This window comes from Phyllopteryx taeniolatus, chromosome 19 (assembly GCF_024500385.1).
Source record: "Phyllopteryx taeniolatus isolate TA_2022b chromosome 19, UOR_Ptae_1.2, whole genome shotgun sequence".
Taxonomy (NCBI): Eukaryota; Metazoa; Chordata; class Actinopteri; order Syngnathiformes; family Syngnathidae; genus Phyllopteryx; species Phyllopteryx taeniolatus.
The window spans coordinates 219719-243075 of NC_084520.1; the positions used below are offsets into that span (position 1 = coordinate 219719).

Here is a 23357-nt window from a genome sequence, read left to right on the forward strand (position 1 = left end):
AGCCGGTAAGTGACCGAGAGCATCTTGCCATATGGCCCGGCATTTTGGGCGATAGCTTTGCAACAAATTGATCGGCTCGGAGCGTCATCCTTTATTCATTTGCATGATCTAAGGCAGGGGTCTCAAACTAATTTTTGTCTCGGGCCGCATTGTAGTTATGATTTTCCTTGGAGGGCTGTTATAAATGTTTCATCACCAAATTATATTATTACCATTACACAACAAATTGAGGGATACATACTTTTGAAATCAGAAGACAAGGATAATAGTTTGATGAAGTTACTGTAGAAGAAGGGTTTGGTAACACAAAAATGCAATATCTCAACATTATTGTTTATTATTATGACAATTTGGAATTTGGGTACAGATTTGAGCCAAAATCAGAGGTTGACGAGCATGATTTGCTTTGGTGGGCCAGACAAAAGGATGTGGCGGGCCGCATCTGGCCCCCGGGCCTTGCGTTTGACACCTATGATCTAAGGTGCCATTCCTGTCGGTCGCAGGAATATTTTTCTTGCCTTTTTTTCATTTTGTCTTCTCTCTTTTCCACCTTCTCATCGTCTCCTGCACCCCGCCCCCTCCTTCTTCTTCCTCTTCTTCAATCTGCGGGAGGGACGCGCACCTCAACCATTGTTGCCCTCTACAGGGTGCCATTCCTCTTTGCAGTTATCCAGAGGCTTGACGATCACACATAAACTGCACAAGACCCTCCCCCACCCATCACCGTAAAAAAAACAAAAAACAAGACAACATTGGCAGGGAATACCTAGATTATAAATGACGTCTTTGGACGGCATTGGGAGGGAATGAGCCTCAGTGCAACACTTGGAATAAGATTATTTTGTGCAAAGGAGGCTTTCATGATGTGTCGCGCTCGGACGCGCTCCGAGCCTCAGCCTGCACCGCGCGGAGGAGCGTCAGTGAAGTCAACTCTCAGTCAATTGGGTGAGAAAAACATTGAGACAGCTAACAAGGTAAACGGTTGGTTGCACTTTTGTACTGATGGTTTTTAGCATTTATTTTAGTCTTCAAACCAATCTAAGAGCCGATGACAGAAAAAAAAAAAAAAAGCTTAACATTGAGCTAAAATTTCACCATAGCAATTTTACATCACAATGAATTGGGACAAAAGTCACATAAACGTCGTCTCACAGTATCACAAATACTAACCTTGCGCCTTGTGGTGGGTAAGGAAAGAAATCAACATTTTGTAGCATTTGGTTTGATCCCTAAAAATATTTTTTTTAAATCACCGGTGCCGTGTGAAGTTACTTATCGTGACAAAATGCTGAGTTCCGGTGCGTACCCTTCAAAATAAAAGGCTACAGGCTTAAAAAAAAGGAAGTCAAGCTAAAACGTGCACATATAAACCATTTTGATGTGATAAACAGTCCCAAATAACGAAGATTAATTCATAAATATCAAGTCAATTGGGTTAGTTCCACACGCATTGCCTTTTAGTTCATAGGTTTGATCTTGATACTGGTTATAGGGAACCCCGAGTCAAATGTTCATTTTAGTCTATGGTGCGGGCTGCTAAGAAAATGGATGTTCATAATTTGGACACCCTTTATTTAAACCATGCAAACTGTTTTGACCCAGACTCCTAAAAGAATCTGAAACGAGAATCGTTTGGAACCGGAATCGAAACCAGGAACCGGAATCGGAACCGGAATCGCTCAAATTCAAACGATGCCCAACCCTATCCACAAGTTATAACAGTAACAACAATAATGTAATAATAATATATATCCCTCAAGGTCACCTTATATAGAGTTGAAAGAGAAAATATGTGAACCTTTTGGAATTACCTGGCTTCGCATGAATTGGTCTTACAATGTGATCTGATGATTTCAGTCATGAAATAGACAAACCAGTCTTAAACCAGTGGTCAGCAACCGCGGTTGCAGAGCCAGATGTGGCCCTTTAAACCCCGTGCTGTGGCTCTCGGTGGGTTTGAAAAACAAGCCATTCGTCCATTGAATAAGTCATTTTTATATTGGTCTTTAAAATCTTAAATCTTTAAAATCGATCTTTAAATTCATTCATTTTGCATACCGCTTATCCTCACTAGGGTCGCGCGCGTGCTGGAGTCTATCTCAGTTGACTCTGGGCGAGAGGCTGGGTACACCCTGAACCGGTCGCCAGCCAATCGCAGGGCACATAGAAACAAACAACCATTCGCATTCGCACTCACATTCACACCTACGGGCAATTTAGAGTCTTCAATTAACCTACTGTGCATGTTTTTGGGATGTGGGAGGAACCGGTGTAAAAACCCAGGCAGGGGAGAACATGCAAACTCCACCCAGGCGAGGACGGATTTGAACCCGGGTCCTCAGAACCGTGACGCAGACGTGCTAACCAGTCTTCCACCGTGCCACCCTATCTTGAAATTATAGTTCTAAATTTATATAACCATAGAAAATATTTACAGCACAGTAATCATGAGTTCTGAATCGTAAATTGATGTCACAGCCGTACTGAATGTGCCAAACTGAAGCGATCTGTGAAGATGTCTCGTTCATTTGCTACTTGGGGATGTTTTTATACTCAATCACAATTCATGGGATTAAGGAAAAACCATGAATTATATTTGGCCATTTTAACACGATCTTCCAGGTATAATTTGCAGATTTTGTGGCTGTCCGGAGGACATCAAACTTAGAAGAGAATGCATCATCAAATGAATTATCAACTCCTGTTCAACCTGTTCAGCACCCTTTCAAAGAATACCAGTTAAAGGCATCTGCCTCACTCAGGACATCTACACTTTAATTGTACCACCACCATCAGTCTCAAATCATCCACAGTACATCATCATTTATTCAAAAGAGTCAGAGAATCTGGAGAATCTCTGCACGGAAGTGGCAAGGGCAAAAACCAACATTGAATTCCCTTGACCTTCGATCCCTGAGGAGCCACTCCTGGAGAGGGTGCTCCATCGTTCTGCTGGGGGATTTCAATCCTCACGTGTGCAATGACAGTGAGACCTGGAAGGGCGTCATTGGGAGGAACGGCCCCCCCCGATCAGAACCCGAGCGGTGTTCTGTTATTGGACTTTTGTGCTCATCACGGATTGTCCATAACGAACACCATGTTCAAGCATAAGGGTGTCTACACGTGCACTTGGCACCACGACACCCTAGGTCGCAGTTCGATGATCAACTTTGTGGTCGTGTCAGAAGGAGTTTCAACTCCCACCTCCGACAGAACTTTGCTCATGTTCCGGGAGAGGTGGGGGACATCGAGTCCGAGTGGACCATGTTCCGCGCCTACATTGCTGAGGCAATCCCCGAACCCGTTGCTGGACACTGTGGGGGGTGCTTCGGGAGTATGGGGTACCGAACCCCCTGATACGGGCTGTTCGGTCCCTGTACGACCGGAGTTTGGTCCGCATATCCGGCAGTAAGTCGGACTCGTTTCCGGTGAGGGTTGGACTTCGCCAGGGCTGCCCTTTGTCACCGATTCTGTTCATAACTTTTATGGACAGAATTTCTAGGCGCAGCCGAGGCGTAGAGGGGGTCCGGTCTGGAGGCCTAAGCATTGCATCTCTGCTTTATGCTGATGATGTGGTTTTGTTGGCTTCATCAAGCAGTGACCTCCAACTCTCAGCACCTCCAAATCAGAGACCATGGTCCTCAGTTGGAAAAGGGTGGCGTGCCCTCTCCGGGTCGGTTATGAGATCCTGCCCCATGTGAATGACTTCAGATATCTTCACGAGTGAGGGAAGATTGGAACGGAAGATCGAAAGGCAGATCGGTGCAGCGTCTGCACCCTGAGAGGTGAGTTTCCTGCCAGAAAGAAATGTTTCTTCTTTTTTATTTTAGCTGTCATTTTACTTTTTTTAATTGGGTTATTTATCCCATTTATGTTCCGAGAGAATATGTTATAGAATAGATAATGTGTTTGTCTTACATCGTTGAAGGTTTGAAAGTTCAAGGTTGGGGACCACTGCCATCTTCCCAAACAAGGTCATCACACTCTCGAAGCTACTGTACCACACTGCTGAAAGCTGGGTGTGTGTTAACTGCAGACTGAGAATGGTTCCCCATAAACAGTAGAGTTGGGCAGGGCTCTGTTGCTGCCCCAGAACTCTTCAATTCCTTCACCAAAACTCTTCAATTAGAATGAGTGCGTGACTCCAAAAAGGGTGGGTACTCTTAACTGCCGTTTGGTGCATAAGCACAAACAACAGTCAGGATCTGTCCCCCCACCCGAAGGCGGAGGGAGGGCTACCCTCTCGTCCACCGCGGTGAACCCCAACGTACAGGGGCTGAGCTGCGGGGGGCAATAAGTATACCCACAACCTGCTCGGCGCCTCTCACCGTGGGCAACTCCAGAGTTGAAAAGAGTCCAACCCCTCTCAAGAGGACTGGTACCACAGCCCAAGCAGTGTGTGGAGGCTAGCCCGACTATATCTAGTTGGAACTTCTCAACCTCACACACCAGCTTGTGCTACTTCCCTGCCAGAGAGGTGACATTCCACCTCCCGAGAGCCAGTTTCTGTAGCCGGGGATCGGCTCGCCAAGGTCCCCGCCTTCACCCACCGCCCAGCTCACACTGCACCCGACCCCTATGCCCCCTCCCACAGGTGGTGAGCCCATGGGAAGCGGGACCCACGTTAACCTTTCGGGCTGTGCCCGGCCGGGCCCCATGGGTGCAGGGATGGCCACCAGGCGCTCGCATTCGAGCCCCACCTCCGGGGCTGGCTCCAGAAGGGGGCCCCGGTAACCCGCGTCCAGGCAAGGGAAACCTACTCCCCCCGCGACCCGACCTCGCAATATAACAAAGAGTGAAAATTTTAAGGGGCTCTGAATACTTTCAATACCCACAGTATCCAGGATGACCAAGATCAGTGTGTACTTTATGTCCTGCTGTATGGCTCTGAGACCTGGCCGCTGAACAACACCATCACAGCCAGGTTTGACAGTTTCAATTCCACAGCTCTTAGGAGGCTTGAAGGAATCGTATGGTCCCAGCACCCCCTGCAACCACTAGCTGCCTAGGACCTCAAAGCCTGCCATTTGACCCTAGACTAAAATCAGCTCCTGGCCCACGAAAGATCCAGATTGAGAAATCCGGTTTCCATAGTTGGCTCTACGTGCCCTGAGGTGCAAGAGGATTACGCGAGTCAGTCATACCTGGAGCTCAATCACTATGCTGTCATGTTGGGTAGCGTGCTACCGGAAATCTGATCTGTGTAGAATTTTAAAGAAAAAAATAATAATATTGATGCCATTTTTGAATGAGACGAATAAAACGTGGAAAAAGTGAATACTTTCCTGGTGCACTGCAAGCTTTTACAGAGTATGCTGTATTCCTATATTTGACTGCATTGGACTTTTTCCATCGTCATTTCCAACTCCATGTCTGATTCAATGCAGCTCTGTAGCTGGGGGCTGGGGGCCCAACTTAACATCGGCTTCTCAAACTGATGCTGGCCGCAGTATATTTGCTGGGTCTGTGATACTTTATGCTATTTCAGCTTATTTACTACAATAAGATTCGTAATTAGGTTTCTTTTAAATTGGTATGTGTAATTTATCGTGTGTTAAAAAAGTTGGGATTAAAAATACTAACACTAATACTATATGCTGTACTACACTAATACTGTATTGATAGAAATTACTGGCTGCATATACTTTTGTTTCATACATCCCATTTCATATACACACCCAGATATCCTTACAAACATATAATTGCATTACACTTAATCGCACTGACACAACAAACGCACAACATATCAACATTGGGTGCGTTAGGAAGTTCACTCCGGGCGCGCTCTCTGCACCCCAGAACCTTCGGTAACTCAAGAGTGTTGTGATTGTGTGCGTGCCGCTCAATACAAGTAAAACTGACACGTTCAATATGGTGGCTATCCTGACATAGCCCTACAAATAGCCAACACGTTCATTAGTAAAGTTATCGAAAGTGGAGCACGCTCCGTCTTTGGGTACCGCGGTCAAGGGGCGCGATGGGAGCATCGCACTGAATTTCCAAACTGACCTCAAACATAGAGGCGAAGCTCGGATTGGTCCGAGACTGGATGACGTCACGACGGAAACCAGTTTTGGCCATAAAACAAGCAGGCTGAAGCCTGGACGGTCTAATTCACATGGGCGTTATTCTGAACTTTGTGTGGAACAGCCCAGTGCTGAACCTTCACCAACCTTGTTGTTTCACTTTGTATTTTTGAATAAATTGTTCAACTTTTCATCCAGCCCAGTCATTGAAGTATGACCTCGACCAGAATAAAAGAACCGAGCAATAGAGGTTTGTACAGTCGGCCGTTATACCCGAACCGCAACTTTTCTTTGTTCTCTAACCTCTAACAGTACAATGCTCAGGAGACAGAAGTTTCCAGTAATATAGTTTTGAGATGACACAACCCATTTTGGTTATTTTGATTTACATATCCTCCTCTGTGTGTGTAACAATATTTTTACTTTGCTTGACGTTAACATTTCGAATTTGTTGTATTTACTGTACATCATGCACAAAAAAAAGTTATTTCCACACATATAAACGGGTTTTGTGAGCTCAATTTTGTATTGATTGCATCACAAATGCCTCTCAGACGTTTGAAAAGACTTCCTACGGCTGACCAAGGCATTTCTGCAGGTGGCATTATGTGACAGACACACACTTTGATTGGCTTCCATAACGTTGGGTGACGAAGGTCTCTCGGTCCGAAGCTTTACAGTCTTTTAAGTTAAGTATTTGTGTTTAAAGCCTGATCAGTATTAATATAGTAAATGGCAATCCAATTTGGCCTGCAGTTTGAGACTGCTAAGTGTAATACACGACGCGACACAATGGACTATTTATTGTGGGATACAATTAGATTTTGACATGTACAAGAGATCAAGGTTCCTACCTGACTACGTCTATAACCGGAGTCCTGACAACTCTGAAGAGACGATGATGTTGTGGGCTCTGGGGTCCTATTTTCTCATTTGCTCGTGCAGGAGATGGAGAAGATGGAGGAAACAAATCTCCTGGTTCCAAAACAATGTGTTCATCATCCTGAGTCGAAAAACATTTGATCAAAAGGAGTGGTTTTGGAATACTGCTGTGAGAGTGACAGATCAAGCGAATAAAGCAGATTTTTAAGTAGAGAGGTGCATAGAGTTAAGTTTCATTCATTCTGTAACCACGCTCATAGCTCAAAACACTCATATTTCAAATCATCTTTCCCGATTAAAATGAATGGATATGCCATGAATCTGCTTGAGCCACCCCCCCTGCCCCCACAAAAAAAAAACAACACATATTTTTGGAATATGATTTTTAATGTGGAAAATAGCACTCAATGGTATTGCACTTTATAAAAACTGCCTCACAGTTCTGAGGACCGGGGTTTAAATCCAGGCCCAGCCTGTGTGGAGTTTGCATGTTCTCCCCGTCCCTGCCTGGGTTTTCTCCGGGTACTCCGGTTTCCTCCCAAATCTCAAAAACATGCGTGGTAGGTTAATTGAAGACTCTAAATTGCCCGTAGGTCTGAATGGTTGTTTGTTTGTTTGTATGTGCCCTGCGATTGGCTAGCAACCAGTTCAGGGTGTACCCCGCCTCTCGCCCGAAGACAGCTGGGATAGGCTCCAGGACGACGACCGCGACCCTAGTGAGGAGAAGCGGTACAGAAAATGGATGGCGAGATGTGCTGCTCCTTCTGGTGTACCTGTCTTGACCACTGGGAGGCAGGATAATACATACATGCAGGCACAAATGAAGAATTGCTTCACAACAACTACTGTGACTCAGTCAGCGGCTTTAATATTGTTCTTCACAGAGGATAAACAATATATGCTTGTGAGTATAGTGATATTGTCCGTCTCCGTGTGGCTCCACCACTTGCGTTCAAATATCAGTTGCATAAAGGGTTATAACACGACAACTATTAAATGTTAGCTCAACAATAGTTGTGCGTTAGCTTGTTGTAATATTTACAAGACCTCCTCATTGAAGAAAAGCCTTCTTCCATAATAAGCTGGGGAAATTCTGATTCAGGTGTCAGTTTCTTTTCTAATTGGTTGATTTTAGCACAACAAACTGTTCCAGGGTAACTTGTCTTTTTCTGTTTAGAAAAAAAAGTGGGACGCCACTTTGTCATTTAAAATATGAATTGCTCTGTTGGCCAATTTGCTGCACATTTCTTTGAAACATTTTGAAAAAAAACGTAAATGTGTATTGATAGCATCCGCTTTGGCATTGACAAAACAGTAATTGTAATGAAAATCGGTTGAGAAATGAGCAAGTTAATCTCAATGTCTTTGCATTGTCTTCTCTGGGAACTTCGTCCCTGCAAAGATGGCTGCCACATTGGCATGTTGATTAGCCGGGCTGCTCCAACGCACTGGCGTATCTAGTGTTCATATCTATGTTGACAACTATTTTGAGGCGATTACACTGACATTAACCGTTCGCTGTCTTAAATAAAGAGATGCTACAATTCAATAATTAAAATACATATTCTAAAGGGGATTTTTTTTTCCCACCACAATTATTTCCGGATTTATTTTACCACGTCAATCACATTCACAATTACATGTATGATTGGATGATTGAGGATGTGGAGGAGGAACCTCCGCCAAGAACAGATTTCCGTCTTACGCTGCGGAGCGTAGTTTTTACTTTTTGGCAATGCCTTTTGCACAGAGTCAATGATCGCCACGCAGCACGAATAGAAGCACAACATAGATCCTTCCGTTCGTCCATACCACGACCGTTCGTAAACCAAAAATAATATGTAACTCGAGGACATTTTTCTGCGAAGATTTTGGACGGAACCTGAATTGTTCATAAACCGTGCCGTTCGTAACCCGAGGTTCCACTGTACATTCCTTGGTCCACACTGGCTATGCAGTGTGTCCAGTTGGGAGTTTTTTTCTCCTCAAAAAGTTGTCATTTTGCAGGTGGTGGGATTCTGCCCGTGGCGACAATTTTTCAGAGGTGGGACCAAGTCATTACTTTGCAAGTCACAAGTTAAGTCTCAAGTCTTTACCCTCAAGTAACGAGTCAAGTCCCAAGCCGAGACAAGCAAGTCCCGAGTCAAGTCAAGTCCTACACTTTTAGTTTCAAGACCTTTCGAGTCATTTTAACAAAACGTAATCATTTAATATATATATTTGTATTTAAATAATACGTATGCATTTATTATATACTGTATAATATTTGTACATTTAATATATTTAAAATCCATTTTCATTTAGCAAAACAAATTTGATAAGTGCATTGAACCTCTATAAGAAATCTCGGAACCTGAAAATGTTTACACCTTCAAAGCCAATAGTCAAGGGGGGAGGGTGTGGGGGGCATAGTTTTTGCCCCTTCAAAACCAATCGATAGCACGTTTTCAGGTATTCTAACAAAATGCTATGCTATGACTTAATTTTTTCCTCACTTCATTTCTGAAGTTACATTAAACAGACGTCCCCTCCTTGAGCCATTACCTTATCGTGGTGGAGGGGTTTGTGTGACCCAATGATCCTAGGAGCTAAGTTGTCTGGGGCTTTATGCTCCTGGCAGGGTCCCCCATGGCAAACAGGTCCTAGGTGAGAGACCAGACAAAGCACGGCTCCAAAAACCACTATGACGAGTACAATTAATGGATTCAGGTTTCCCTTGCCCGGACGCGGGTCACCGGGGCCCCCGTCCGGAGCCAGGCCTGGAGGTGGGGCTCGAAGCCGAGCGCCTGGTGGCTGGGCACCCATGGGTAACAGCCCGAAAGGGTAACGTGGGTCCCCCTTCCCATGGGCTCACCACCTGTGGGAGGGGCCATTGGGGTCGGGTGCAGTGCAAGCTGGGCGGTGGCCGAAAGCGTGGACCTTGGCGATCCGATCCCCGGCTACAGAAGATGCCTCTAGGGACGTGGAATGTCACCTCTCTGGCAGGAAGGAGCCCGAGCTGGTGTGTGAGGTCGAGAGGTTCCGACTAGATATAGTCGGACTCGCCTCCACGCACAGCTCGGGCTCTGGTACCAGTCCTCTCGAGAGGGGTTGGACTCACTTCCACGCTGGAGTTGCCCACGGTGAGAGGTGCCGAGCAGGTGTGGGGATACAACGGCGCCTGTACGTTGGGGTTCACCCCGGTGGACGAGAGGGTAGCCTCCCTCCGCTTTCGGGTGGGGGGACGGGTCCTGACTGTTGTTTGTGCCTATGCACCAAACAGCAGTTCAGAGTACACACCCTTTTTGGAGTCTTTGGAGGGGGTGCTGGAGAGCACTCCCGCTGGGGACTCCATCGTTCTGCTGGGGGACTTCAATGCTCACATGGGCAATGACAGTGAGACCTAGAAGAGCGTGATTGGGAGGAACGACCCCCCTGATCAGAACCCGAGCGGTGTTCTGTTATTGGACTTCTGTGCTCATGACGGATTGTCCATAACGAACACCATGTTCAAGCATAAGGGTGTCCACACGTGCACTTGGCACCATGATCGACTTTGTGGTCGTGTCATCGAACTTGCGGCCGCATGTCTTGGACACTCGGGTAAAGAGAGGGGCAGAGCTGTGGCCGTAAGGTGGTTGGTGCCTGTCGTGGCGGCCATCCCCGAACCCGTTGGTGGACACCAACGGTGAGGGATGCCGTCAAGCTGAAGAAGGAGTCCTATCGGGCCTTTTTGGCCTGTGGGACTCCTGAGGCAGCTGATGGGTACCGGCTGGCCAAGCGGAATGCAGCTTTGGTGGTCACTGAAGCAAAAACTCTGGCGTGTGAGGAGTTCGGTGAGGCCATGGAGAAAGACTTCCGGACAGCTTCGAGGAAATTCTGGTCCACCATCCGGCGTCTCAGGAGGAGGAAGCAGTCCACCATAAACACTGTGTATAGTGGGCATGGGGCGTTGTGAGCCGGTGGGGAGACCTCCTCAATTCCACCGACACGCCTTCCCATGAGGGAGCAGAGTCTGGGTTCTCTGAGGCGGGCTCTCCTATCTCTAGGGTTGAGGTCAACGAGGTGGTTAAAAAGCTCCTCGGTGGCAAGGCCCCGGGGGTGGATTAGATTCGCACGGAGTTCCTCAAGGCTCTGGATGTTGTAGGGCTGTCCTGGTTAACACGCCTCTGCAACATCGCGTGGACATCGGGGACAGTGCCTCTGGATTGGCAGACTGGGGTCATCGTCCCCCTTTTTAAGAAGGGGGACCGGAGAGTGTGTTCCAACTACAGGGGGATCACACTCCTCAGCCTCCCTGGTAAGGTCTATTCAGGGGTGCTGGAGAGGAGGGTCCGTCGGGAAGTCGAATCTCAGATTCAGGAGGAGCAGTGTGGTTTTCGTCCTGGCCGTGGAACTGTGGACCAGCTCTACACCCTTGGCAGGGTCCTCGAGGGTGCATGGGAGTTCGCCCAACCAGTCTACATGTGTTTTGTGGACTTGGAGAAGGCGTTCGACCCTGTCCCTCGGTGGGTGCTTCGGGAGTGTGGGGTACCGAACCCCCTGATACGGGCTGTTCGGTCCCTGTACGATCAAAGTCAGGGTTTGGTCCGCATATCAGGCAGTAAGTCGGACTCGTTTCCGGTGAGGGTTGGACTCCGCCAAGACTGCCCTTTGTCACCGATTCTGTTCATAACTTTTATGGACAGAATTTCTCGGCGCAGCCGAGGCGCAGAGGGGGTCCGGTTTGGTGGCCTCAGTATTGCATCTCTGCTTTTTTCAGATGATGTGGTTCTGTTGGCTTCATCAAGCCGTGACCGCCAACTCTCACTGGAGCAGTTCGCAGCAGAGTGTGAAGCGGCTGGGATGAGAATCAGCACCTCCAAATCTGAGACCATGCTCCTCAGTCGGAAAAGGTTGGCGTGCCCTCTCCAGGTCGGGGATGAGATCCTACCCCATGTGGATGAGTTCAGTTATCTTCACGAGTGAGGGAAGATTGGAACGGAAGCCTGCTCAGTGACTGTTTTTTTTGTCAATGTCTTTCTGTCAATTGACTGCCTGTTGTCGTACTCGAGCGGCTCCAACTACTGGAGACAAATTCCTTGTGTGTTTTTGGACATACTTGGCAAATAAAGATGATTCTGATTAAGGTTCCAGCATCTAAACAGAACACTCAGTCGTGCATTCTCTCACAAATATTTTGTATTTGTATAATTTGGACATTTTTTATGAAGAGCAACATGTTTTAAGATATTAGGTTAATTGATTTGGGAATAATAGCGTTTCGATTCACATTGAAAGAAAACAGCTTTGGTCTGTTCAATAAATGTTTACCCTGTTGGACGTGCTTAAGAGTTTTGGGCCCCTGAGCAAAAACGTTTGACATTCCTGCTAAAGGGCATGCATTTTACCTTCTAAAAAGGAGACAATAAGTGCAATAAGACTACAGTAGAAACCTAGAAAGCAATCACAAAACAAGACTGCAAACATTTGGTGATGTCAGTGGCTTCATGCTGTGATAGGAAACAAAGAAAATAAAACATTAAGCCTCATGCGAATACCTGACAAAAAAAGCTGAACTGTGACTCTCTCAGCTCATATATGACTTTTGATTTAAAAACCAAAAGTTTTCACTGTACAGAAAAAATAAAGCAACTATTTCAGAAAGGTGTATACTGGACCTACACACTAACCTTTATTCCTCTGAGAGATGCAAATGCTTCTTGCCCAGGTCTGAGAGCAATTATATCTCCTTCCACAAGCAGACTGACAGGCAGATTGACCAACTGGGAGTCACGGTATGTCCAGTGAAGGGACCACGACGGGGAGGAGGGCGTGTAGAGATCGGGGTAAAGACATGGCAGCCACCGCACTTCGCCGAGCCAACCGGAAAGATAATCTGCAGTGGATGAATAACAGATGAAACAGTCATGTCCAGTAGTATACTTCTTTCAGTTACAAGGTTTTACTCATTGAGCCAGAACTAAGTTGAAAAGTTTTCTTACAAATTTAGCCAGCATTCCTTAATTTTATTGATGAAAAATCCCCCAGTTAAACAAACGTTCACGGATATTTATTCGCTGCTCACAAAAAGTTAGGCATATTCGGCGGTCGCGTGAAATTTCAGGATGAAGATAATATCCACTCGATAACCTTACTGGTAGAAGTGTCACAATTAATCGATTAATCACCAACTAATCCAACAAATTAATCGACAAATATTTTGACAAATATCTTGAAGATAATTTTACGCATTAACACAACCATATTATCGACACAAATTTAAAAAGAATTGCACCAGTTTTTTTTTATTTTTGCGAAATCACATTGATTATTGAGACTATTTAGTCCATTTACGACGAGAACAAACCAATTTACCCATTTAAAATCATAGTCAGAAAATTGGTAAATCATTACTAGTGCAATTATTGCAATAGCTTAAAGCTTAAAGGGTCTCTGTCATGATTAACTCAAGACATTAGTAGAAAGTTGAACTACTTAGCTTTGATTTTTTTGAAACAGAAAAATGCCGATTTTTCCACACACCACAATATGCGCCATCGTGCAGATGATCGCAGGGATCATTTTCCGGCGCCATGTGACATAATGAGGGTAACCCTAAATCTAAACAACGATCACAGAGCACACTGAAGCGGAGATGTTCTGAGCGATTTCAGCCAAGATTTGAGTGATATATTGATTGCTTTTGAGGAAGAAGCTAAATTGAGTGATGAAGAAAACGACAGTAGTTCCAAAGGACTTCAACCTTATTTATTTGAACCATATCGTTCAGGAAACGCCAACGACCCGCTTGAGTCTGTGGAGGAAGGGTCCGATGGTGAAGGGTTGGAGATGGATCGAAGCAAACCCAATTAATTTATGTCATGCATTTCACCTCTTTGTGAACAAGTACGTGAGAAAATAGTCGAACAGTTAAAGGACAAAGTTCCTCAACGTACAATTGCAAGGAATTTAAAGATTTTATCATGTACGGTCCATATCATCATCAAAAGATTCAGAGAATCTGGAGAAATCACTTTATGTAAGCGGCAAGGCCGAAAACCAACATTGAATGCCTGTGACCTTCAATCCCTCAGGCGGCACTGCATCAAAAACCGACAATGTGTCAAGGATATCACCACATAGGCTCAGAAACACTTCAGAAAACCCATGTCAGTAAATACAGTTCGGCACTACACCCGGAAGTGGAACTTGAAACTCTACTATGCAAATCAAAAGCCATTTATCAACAACACCCAGAAACGCCACCGGGTTCTCTGGGCCCTAGCTCATCTAAGATGGACTGATGCAAAGTGGAAGTGTTCTGTGGTCCGACGAGTCCACATTTCAAATTGTTTTTGGAAATTGTGGATGTCGTGTCTAAAGAGGCCAAAGAGGAAAATAACCATCTGGACTGTTATGGACGCAAAGTTCAAAAGCCGGCATCTGTGACGTAGTCTGGTCGACTGTTGCGGTGACCTTGGATTGAAGAAAGCAGTGTTTACCAACAGCTGCACTGGATATTGCACACCAAATCATTACTGCCTGTAGATATTTCACACTGGACCTCAAGCCGCTTTGGTTTTGTTCTTCACCAGTCTTCCTCCAAACCCTTGGACTTCGATTCCCAAATGAAGGGCACACTTTACTTTCATCGGAAAAGAGGACCTTGGACCACTGGCCAACAGTCCAATCCTTGTTCTCCTTGGTCCAGTTGAGACGCTTACTACATTGGCTAAGGCTCAGAAGTGGTTTGACCCGAGGAACCAGACTGTTGTAGCCCATCTCCCTGATGCGTCAGAATGTGGTGTTTTTTTCAGTTAAATCCCGCCTCATTCAACTCTTTCTGAATCTCTGATAGATTCTTGAATCTTCTCTGTTTGGTAATCCGCTGAAGCCCACGGTCATCTCTCTTGCTGGCATGGCACATCATCTCCTGTCACAATAAATACTTGAAATTGTTTAAATTCTAGGCCCTGAATCTATCATCTCTGAAAGCTTAACTTTTTGAATGGAATTATGGGGGGGGGGGGAAGAAAAACTTTTCCATGATCTTCTAATTCTTTGGCAAAGGTCTGTACATACTAGACTGTTTTTGCTTATGTACACGATTGTTCATACACACACTGTGCAGCTATCCTATGTGCGACATACATTCATGCATATTTTTAAAGTGGTTTTTGTTTGACAGATTCCTCACTGATACTGTTCCACAGTTTCACACCAAAAACTGACAAAAACCTTTTCTGATTGCGCTTATTTGTGTTCAGCCCTCAAAAGGTAATTCCCTTCCCTATTCTGAAACATATTTTAAATATGTTTTGTTAGTTCTTTGTTTTTGGCCCTGTACATTAGTTTTAATATGTGATTGAAAAATAAAAGTGATTTTGTTCTTTGTAAATATAAATATGGAGTAACGAGAGAGCAGTAAAGTGTGTGGAGTGATTTATGGTCTAGTATTTCATTGACTTTATCAATATTTTCCGCTATTTTAGATTGAACATGCTCAATATATGGCTTCCAGATCATTTTCTCATATGACTCGTCGAAATGCATTATCCCGTACCCTTTCATTTTCAACCCCATTTATTGTAATATATATCTGTGTATCTAAGCCCTTCCCTGAGCTGTCACCTTATCATGGTAGAGGGGTTCCAAAGTATGGGTCCTTCAACGGCAACAAATATATTTGGGTTGTCCAAAAAAAAAAAAGGCCACCACTGTATTGGCCTCCCTTCACTGGCTCAATGTCCAGGTCAGAGCAGATTTGAAGGTGCTGCCTTTACGTCCAGAAAAGCTGGATGGAGTGAGTGGGGAGAGGGAAGTCTGGGCTTCCTTGCTAAAGCTGCCGACCCCACGACCCAACCACGGATAAGCGGAAGAAGATGGGTGGCTTGGGTGAAGTTGGACGGACGGACGGACGGACGGGCGGGCGGAAGGATGGTTAGGCAGATTATTTGTTTGTGTTTTGAGGGAGGAATTACTGTGATTAACTGCCAGTGTATACCCCACCTCTCACCCAAAGTCAGATGGGATAGGATCCAGCTCAACCACAACCAATTGAGGGCAAGAGAAACTTGATGGATGGGTAATGAAAAGGCCCAACTCACCACTGAGCTGTGTGATGATGCCTTTGAGACGCCGAACCATCTCATTCCTTTTGAGCTTCTCCTGTCTTCTGACCAGCATCAGATTCAACAACAAAAGGATGAGGAGGGCAGCAGCATTCACCACCTCATTACCAGAACTGCAGAGGTAAAAAAAAAAAAAAGATCTCTTACTTTGTGTATCAAGTTCATGTTGTTAATATTACATCTAAAGATCTGTCTGTTGGATGATTTTTTTTAAACAAAACTACATTCTTTGAATTCACCTGCATGTAAGTGACGAGCTAAACAACCAAGAAAAACAAGGCAAGAGGAACTAAACACGTCAGGGAACTGAAATAAAATTATGGGAACACATTATCCTGTTTTTATGAAAATGAAATGTGATTATTGATGCTCTTAATATTGAATCAATATGTTTCTCCCCGATGGTTAAACATACAGCTGGTCACATTGAACAAAAAAAAAAATTGTTGGTTGAGCACAGAAACAAAAGTAACAGCAGAAATAAATATCCATTTGGCATTGGGATATATGGCCGACGTGGAAGTAATGATTAAACAGTGGAACCTCGATATAACTGACCCCGACGTAACATAAAACGGGCAGTCACGGCCGAACATTGCCGGCGGTATTGGCTTTAAGAGGAATAAGAAGCAAGTCTCTGGAGTCTGGAACATGCTATTTTTGTTACAGGAACTAGGGCTGCACGTTATTTTGTTTGGTCATCGTCATCGCGATGTGCATCCGCAATAGCCACATCGTGACGATGTAGGGGGAAAAGACATGCACTGCGCACAAGTCTACCAATCACAATCATACTTTGAATAGTGCTCGCAAAACATTCTCCAAATCAACTTGCTGTCACTCCCAGTTGTTGTTTACTGTCAAACAATAAAACAATGCATTTTGTGCTAACCTAAGTGCTAGCATACGGTGATAAGAAAAGCTTGACATGCTAACAAGATTAGTACCGATGTTATACTTTACAGTATTATATTATAACTCTTCAAACAACCCACAGAGCAGGCCCAGAGATGAGGCGTCATCCACTGGTGCTTCGGAGGACGTCCAAGGAGAGCTTGGGGTAATTTTCACATATTTTTAACACGGCTCGACAGAGAAAGATCAGACAATGACCGATAAAGGAACAGAGAACATCTGAAACAAGTGGTGATTCAAATGGAACAACCATAGTCTTTTTTTATTTGCACTTCTCAGTGGAACGTTTCCACTGGGAGCACCTATTAATGTGAATACAGTGTAGTGAAAAAGTATTGGGCAAGACACTGAACCCTAATTTGCTTCCAGAGGGGCCTGGAAGCATGCGCCTTGCATGGCAGCAGTCACCCATGTATGTGTGTGGATCAATCTCTTTCTGAAAAGATCGCCACAGTCATGTAAAATTAGTTTACAATTGCAGAGGTCAAAAACTTTGACTCAAACACACAGTACACAATAGGATGCGCGATATGTGGAACATTTAATGTGAAACTACAGGGAAATTGGGGCCAAATGAAAGCAAAGCTAACTACGTCATAAAAGACAAGAATACATAGCAGATCATAGAGTGAAAGGCTGAACTCGTGAGATGAGCGTGACTGAACTGACGCGTGTTGAGAAACAATAACGTTGAGACCCGTAAGATCGTTAAACTAACCCCAAGTTACTATGCACCAATTTGTACTAATACTGGTAGTTGCTGCAATGTTTACTCACTATCCGTTGATCATGTGGTCCCAGAGTAGGAGGCTCTTTTTCTCGGTCATCTCGGACGGAAGGAAAGCAACGGGGAAAACGATGGACAAAAAGAAGAAAAACAGAAAAGGACTACGAAAATGAAAATTGATAGTCACGCAGGTGGGGGAATTTGTGCTCGTCACTTTTCCTGCTGTCGGACTTGCTGGCGGCAACGCTTTTTACGCTTGGTTGAGAGCCCAACTGAGAAAACCAGAGATTTATCTCCGTAGCAGCCACATTAGCTCAGGCTAGGAAAACAGAGTCGCATCAGAATCATCTTTATTTGCCAAGTATGTCCAAAAACACACAAGGAATTTGTCTCATCCCATCGCATCGCAGAGTTGGCGCTGGACCGAGCATTTCTCTGGGTCCGGGGCAGCCACGGAGACCAAAAAAGGAAAAGGGGAGGGGAGATGGCCGGAGCTGGGACGGTCCGGTGAACAAGCGCAGAAGCAGAGCCGGAACAAGAGAGAGGTTCAAAGGAAGCTGCTTTTATCCTGAGTCGCGGGAGAAAAGGTCACGCCCCCGACTTTGATTTCTTTTCTAAGTTTCTGATGTACGGGGGGGGGCACGCCCTAATTATGGGTTGACTGCACATTTTCAAAAAACGATTCCCAACTTCGAAACTGTCTCAAGCAGAGTTTAAGAATACAAAACGAGCTTGTTTCAATCTTAGTTCTGACATATCAGATTATATTGTTCAACACAAAGTTATTTCATACTTTTGGCTTAAAACACTGCTGTACAGTCCTCATAAACAGATTCATCTCCAAACCTGCAGAATCAACACAGTGTTTAACAGTGTTTTTGGTCATCACTGGGGGGTGTCCGTGTTCCATCGATGAGGGGTGCCACTCGTCCTGAGAGTTGGGGGTCTGGCATCTATCAATCTTCTGTGTCACAGTGAAGTCTCACTGTGGCGATGGCACAGAAGATTGATAGATGTTTTTTTAGATTTCAAGAGGGGGGGGGAATTACAGATCAGCAGATATGGGGTGTTTACCAAGAAAGGATGCACAAAAGGTCTCAAGAAGCCATGTCAATATGGCTGTTTCCAGGGATCTTTCAAAGAGCAACTTGTCGACCAGATTTTGTCCAATTGCAACCAAATTAGAACTGCGTATACAGTACATGAATACTGACACTTGGGCTTATTTGGCAATGTTCAGTCCGAGGTGTCCTCATTTGTGTCTAATTTATACAACAATGGCTGTGCTTACTTTTTTGAACTACTGCAGAAGACAAATTGTGCCCGCACCTTTAATCAATCAGATCAGGCATACAACCGTTCAAATACAAGTGCCCTACCTGCCCTCTGGTTGACTGCCATAGCAACACAAGAGTCCAAATGCCACCAGCACAGTGAGAGCAGCTCCCGACCAGTGGAGACAGGAGTGGCGGTTACCATGGTAAAGGAAACTATTCACCCACTGTTCCTGTGAAAACATAAGATGATTTAAGGTAACATAGTTGTGGTCAGAGGTTTACATCTTGGGCATGAATGGAAGACTAATTTGTGATTTTTAATGAATACCTACTGAATAACGACGGTGAAAATGTAGTTATTTTCCAGGGAGGCATGATAAAACAATGTACGTCTTCAAAAACAATACAACAGTAAAAATACGATAATATTTTTTTCCCCATATAAAACTTTATTTGCATGGCTTAAGTGGAATCAGCAGGGCTCGAGACTGCAACCAAAATGGTAGCATATATGATATTTGTTTTCAGGGTGCAGGAGTAAAAATTTCAAGTGGTCGCCCTTTCACGAGTGCACGTTTTAATGCTCCCTTAAAGCGACATTACAACAATTTTTTGTAAAAAAAAAAGAAATAGTAATTTTCACCCAAGCCGCGACATGAGTAGATGACAAAATGCTGATTAAACTCATCAGCTTCTGACTCATCATGCAAAATGTTTCAATATTTTTTTACATTTAGTGACTATCCTATACATCACGTGATGGCGCTCTAAAATGACGTAGAGGAAATGATGTATTTTACCCACAAACGGGCACGCCCATATAAAGGCGAAAGAATACGGGGTTGGAAGGAGGAGGAGAAGACCGGACAAACATTTAGCCAAGGTAATATTGAAGCGACAAAGGCTTTGTTGTAGTGCTGTATTCTAGCGTTAGGGGGAACCAGAATTACCCGATTATAGTACATACTGTATACAGTGGCTGAAATTAGTATTAAACACGTCACCATTTTTCTCATGAAATATATTCCCAAAAGTGCTATTAACATGAACTTTTCACCAGATGTTGGGAATAACAAGTAATCCATACATACAAAGAAAGCAGAACAAATGAGATCAGAAATTAAGTTGTGTTTAATGTGAAATGACAAAGGGGAAAAGTACTGTACACATGAAGCTGGAGGTACAACACCTAAAAACTATCAATAATAATTGATAGTTTTTATAATAATAACTATCAAACATCAATCCAGCCCGTTGCCATTGCAAATGAATATCAGCAGGTGCAGTCCTAATTGATGGCGAACACAGCTTTAGTAAGACTCGGAGGCAGCGCCACAATTTGTGAATGGATTGTGGATGCTTGGGCTAACGTGTCTGCTTGCACTGTTGTTCGAGCTTTCCCACGGCAACGAGACTGACTGGACCCTGGCGTGTTTGATGGAGAACTTGCCCGGCTGTTCATTTGGGATCCAGAAGATGAGGACTTTGATGGATTTGTGGATGAGGATTGATCAAAAAATAACATGAGTACATTGTTAAATACGTCAATAAAGTACAACCGAACTCAGTTTTGCTCACGCTGCCGTTTTAAAAACGTTGTTTTAGCGTGCACGCATGCTACTGTATGTTTTAAGCTAGCGTATGTTTTAGCATGCCTGCGCCCAATAATACGGTGCGCCTTATGTATGTGTTAGATACAGAAATCGCCCCCGTAACTGAGACGGCGCCTTTTAATACGCTGCGCCCTATGGTCGTGAAAATACAGTAGTTAAAAACAAGCATACGAGCTCCGTCGGGAGCAGCCATATTCACGGCGTGCCTGTCACCATGCATTTATGTCGAGGCAAAGCATGCACAGACAGAGCTTTTCCCGGCTCTATTCCCAATGGCGAAAATATACGACTGATTGGTTTGGCAAAAGGAATATCGCCCCCTGTGAAACCTAATGAATTTCCATTCAGATTGGACCTGTTTATTTTGATTGAGGTGCTTATATGGGGAATTTTCATTTGGTTTGGGCTTCTAAACACATTTTCGGAACAGAAGGCTCCATATAAACCAGGCTAGTCTTGCAGCTCTTTATTCTTTATTTCAGACCCAGAGGGATCAATATCAGAGTAAAGAAAAACTATTTAACAGAGAAACAATCATGGAAATTATTGTAATATACCAGCAATAACAACAACAACAATACTGATTTAAAAAGCAACAAAAAAGAAAAGAAAAAGAAAAATAATTAGGGCAGCAGGATGGACAACTGGTTAGCACATGTGCCTCACAGTTCTTCTGACAACCCGGGTTCAAATCCGGCTTCCCCGGTGTGGAGTTTGCATGTTCTCCCCTTGCCTGCATGGGTTTTCTCCCGGTACTCTGGTTTCATCCCACATTCCAAAAACATGCATGGTAAATTAATGGAAGACTACATTGCCCGTAGGTGTGAATGTGAGTACGAATGGTTGTTGGTTTATAAGTGCACTGTAATTGGCTGGCGACCAGTTCGGGGTGTACCCCGCATCTCGCCCGAAGATAGCTGGGATAGGCTCCGGCATGCCTGCGACCCGCGTGAGGATCAGCGGTACAGAAAATGGATGAAAATAACAGCGGGCCTTTTGTTTCATGATTTCAGAGCCATAAAAAAAAAGAACTTTCATACACTATCGTTTTTTTTTTTTTTAATTATCGTAACAGGCCTAAATATACCTTTTGGTTGTGTCATTTCTTTTCTAATGTTTTCTATCTGTGGCTGTTCCAACAAAGCTCCTGGTCAAAAGTCAAAAGTATCGAGAAATGCATTGTACGAATCATTGGTATCATCAATAAGAGCCTCATTCCAATCGTGACTTTTCAAGCCTGAATCCTTTTAGGTGTTCTCATCGTTTCTATCTGTATATCTCTTTACCTTCAATTCAAATACAGTAAAGACAAGGAAATGATCCCTTATGTCAGCCAATAGTATTCCACTGTGAAATTTATATCAGTTAAATTAGCAAAAATATGCTCTATTAAGGCGGTACGGTGGACGACTGGTTAGAGCGTCTGCCTCACAGTTCTGAGGACCCGGGTTCAATCCCCGGCCCCGCCTGCGTGGAGTTTGCATGTTCTCCCCGTGCCTGCGTGGGTTTTCTCCGGGCACTCCGCTTTCCTCCCACATCCCAAAAACGTGCATGCCAGGTTCATTGAAAACTCTAAATTGCCCGTAAGTGGGAATTCTTGCTGGTTTAAATCTTAGCGGATATAATTGAAATGTCGGCACGGTGAACAACTGGTTAGCACATCTGCCTCACAGTTCTGGGGACCCGGGCTCAAATCCGGCCTTGGCTGTGTGTAGTTTGCGTGTTCTCCCCATGCTTGCGTGGGTTTTCTCCAGGTACTCCAGTTTCCTCCCACATCCCAAAAACATGCATAGTAGGGAAATGGACAACTCTAAATTGCCCGTAGGTGCAAATGGTTGTTTGTTTATAAGTGCCCTGCGATTGGCTGGCGACCAGTTCAGGGTGTACCGTGCCTTTTGCCCAGAGTCAGCTGGGTCAGGCGCCAGCTCACGCGTGACCCTAGTGAAGATAAGTGGTATGGAAAATGGATGGATGGATACATTCAAACAAATGAACAAAATCTGGTGTTTTAAGGGGATCACCTGTTTTGAACACATCAACATTAAATCCCCCCATACCACTAAACCCACCCTTGTTTGAATTACAACTCTTGTTGTATTGGTTCATAGATGATCCTGATCTGTAGATACAACTTGAGAGGTTTTTTTTCCTCCCTCATTTTGTATTTCAATAGACACACATTCCCTCAGTTCCTCAAGAGCCTTACAAATAGTCTTACTAATAGGTTGGGGCACACCTCGACCCCTTTTGTTTGCTGTGTTTTGTTGAAATAATTCATAATCTTTCAGATCATTGTCATCACACTGCCATGTCTCCAAGATTGCCACAACAGTTCAATTCTAGCTAATTATCTGTTGTGGACAGACGTTTTACAGAGGCTCCTGCTTTTGAAGTGGATGCGCGAAACATTTATGTTGTAGCCACAATCCATGTTTAGATTCTCATCAGGGATCCATGTGCTTTTTGAAGTCATGATGCCTGTAATCCTAATATTCAAAAGTCTTAAAAGCGTGTACGTTTTTCCATTTTGTTTTGTTTCTTTTTGTGGCAAGCAGATTTTTTTCCGGCACTCATTTGTTCCAAGAGAAGCTGGGTGCGTCTTATTTACAGTATATTGCTCCAAGTCACTCTTGGGTTCCATTTAGTTTGATCATAAGCATTCCAATTCCAAATCTTGAATTCTCTTTTACTTCTTTAATACTCTCACTTGACATTTCATTTTTTTATGTGGTGTTCAATAACGTACACTCCTGAACCGCTTATTCTCAATAAAATGTTGTGTTTTCGGTTTCCAAATCTTTGGTATGGTGTTTGGTTTCTGCGAG

At 44.3% G+C, this 23357-nt stretch overlaps 1 protein-coding gene across 6 annotated transcripts in view; it reads right to left on the reverse strand.

Annotated features, from left to right (window-relative positions):
• Positions 1-23357, reverse strand: part of tmem94 (transmembrane protein 94) — a 93174-nt gene that overhangs the window by 58965 nt on the left and 10852 nt on the right. For 4 of the 6 annotated variants that reach the window (XM_061756467.1, XM_061756468.1, XM_061756469.1 and 1 more), the window contains 4 exons: positions 19022-19149; positions 15977-16113; positions 12560-12765; positions 6881-7029 (listed from right to left, as the gene is read on the reverse strand). In XM_061756467.1, the coding sequence (XP_061612451.1) occupies positions 6881-7029; positions 12560-12765; positions 15977-16113; positions 19022-19149 (620 nt within the window). Of the gene's footprint in view, positions 1-6880; positions 7030-12559; positions 12766-15976; positions 16114-17692; positions 18118-19021; positions 19150-23357 lie in introns of those variants that run through there. The other 2 variants (XM_061756470.1, XM_061756471.1) reach the window with 2 other exon arrangements.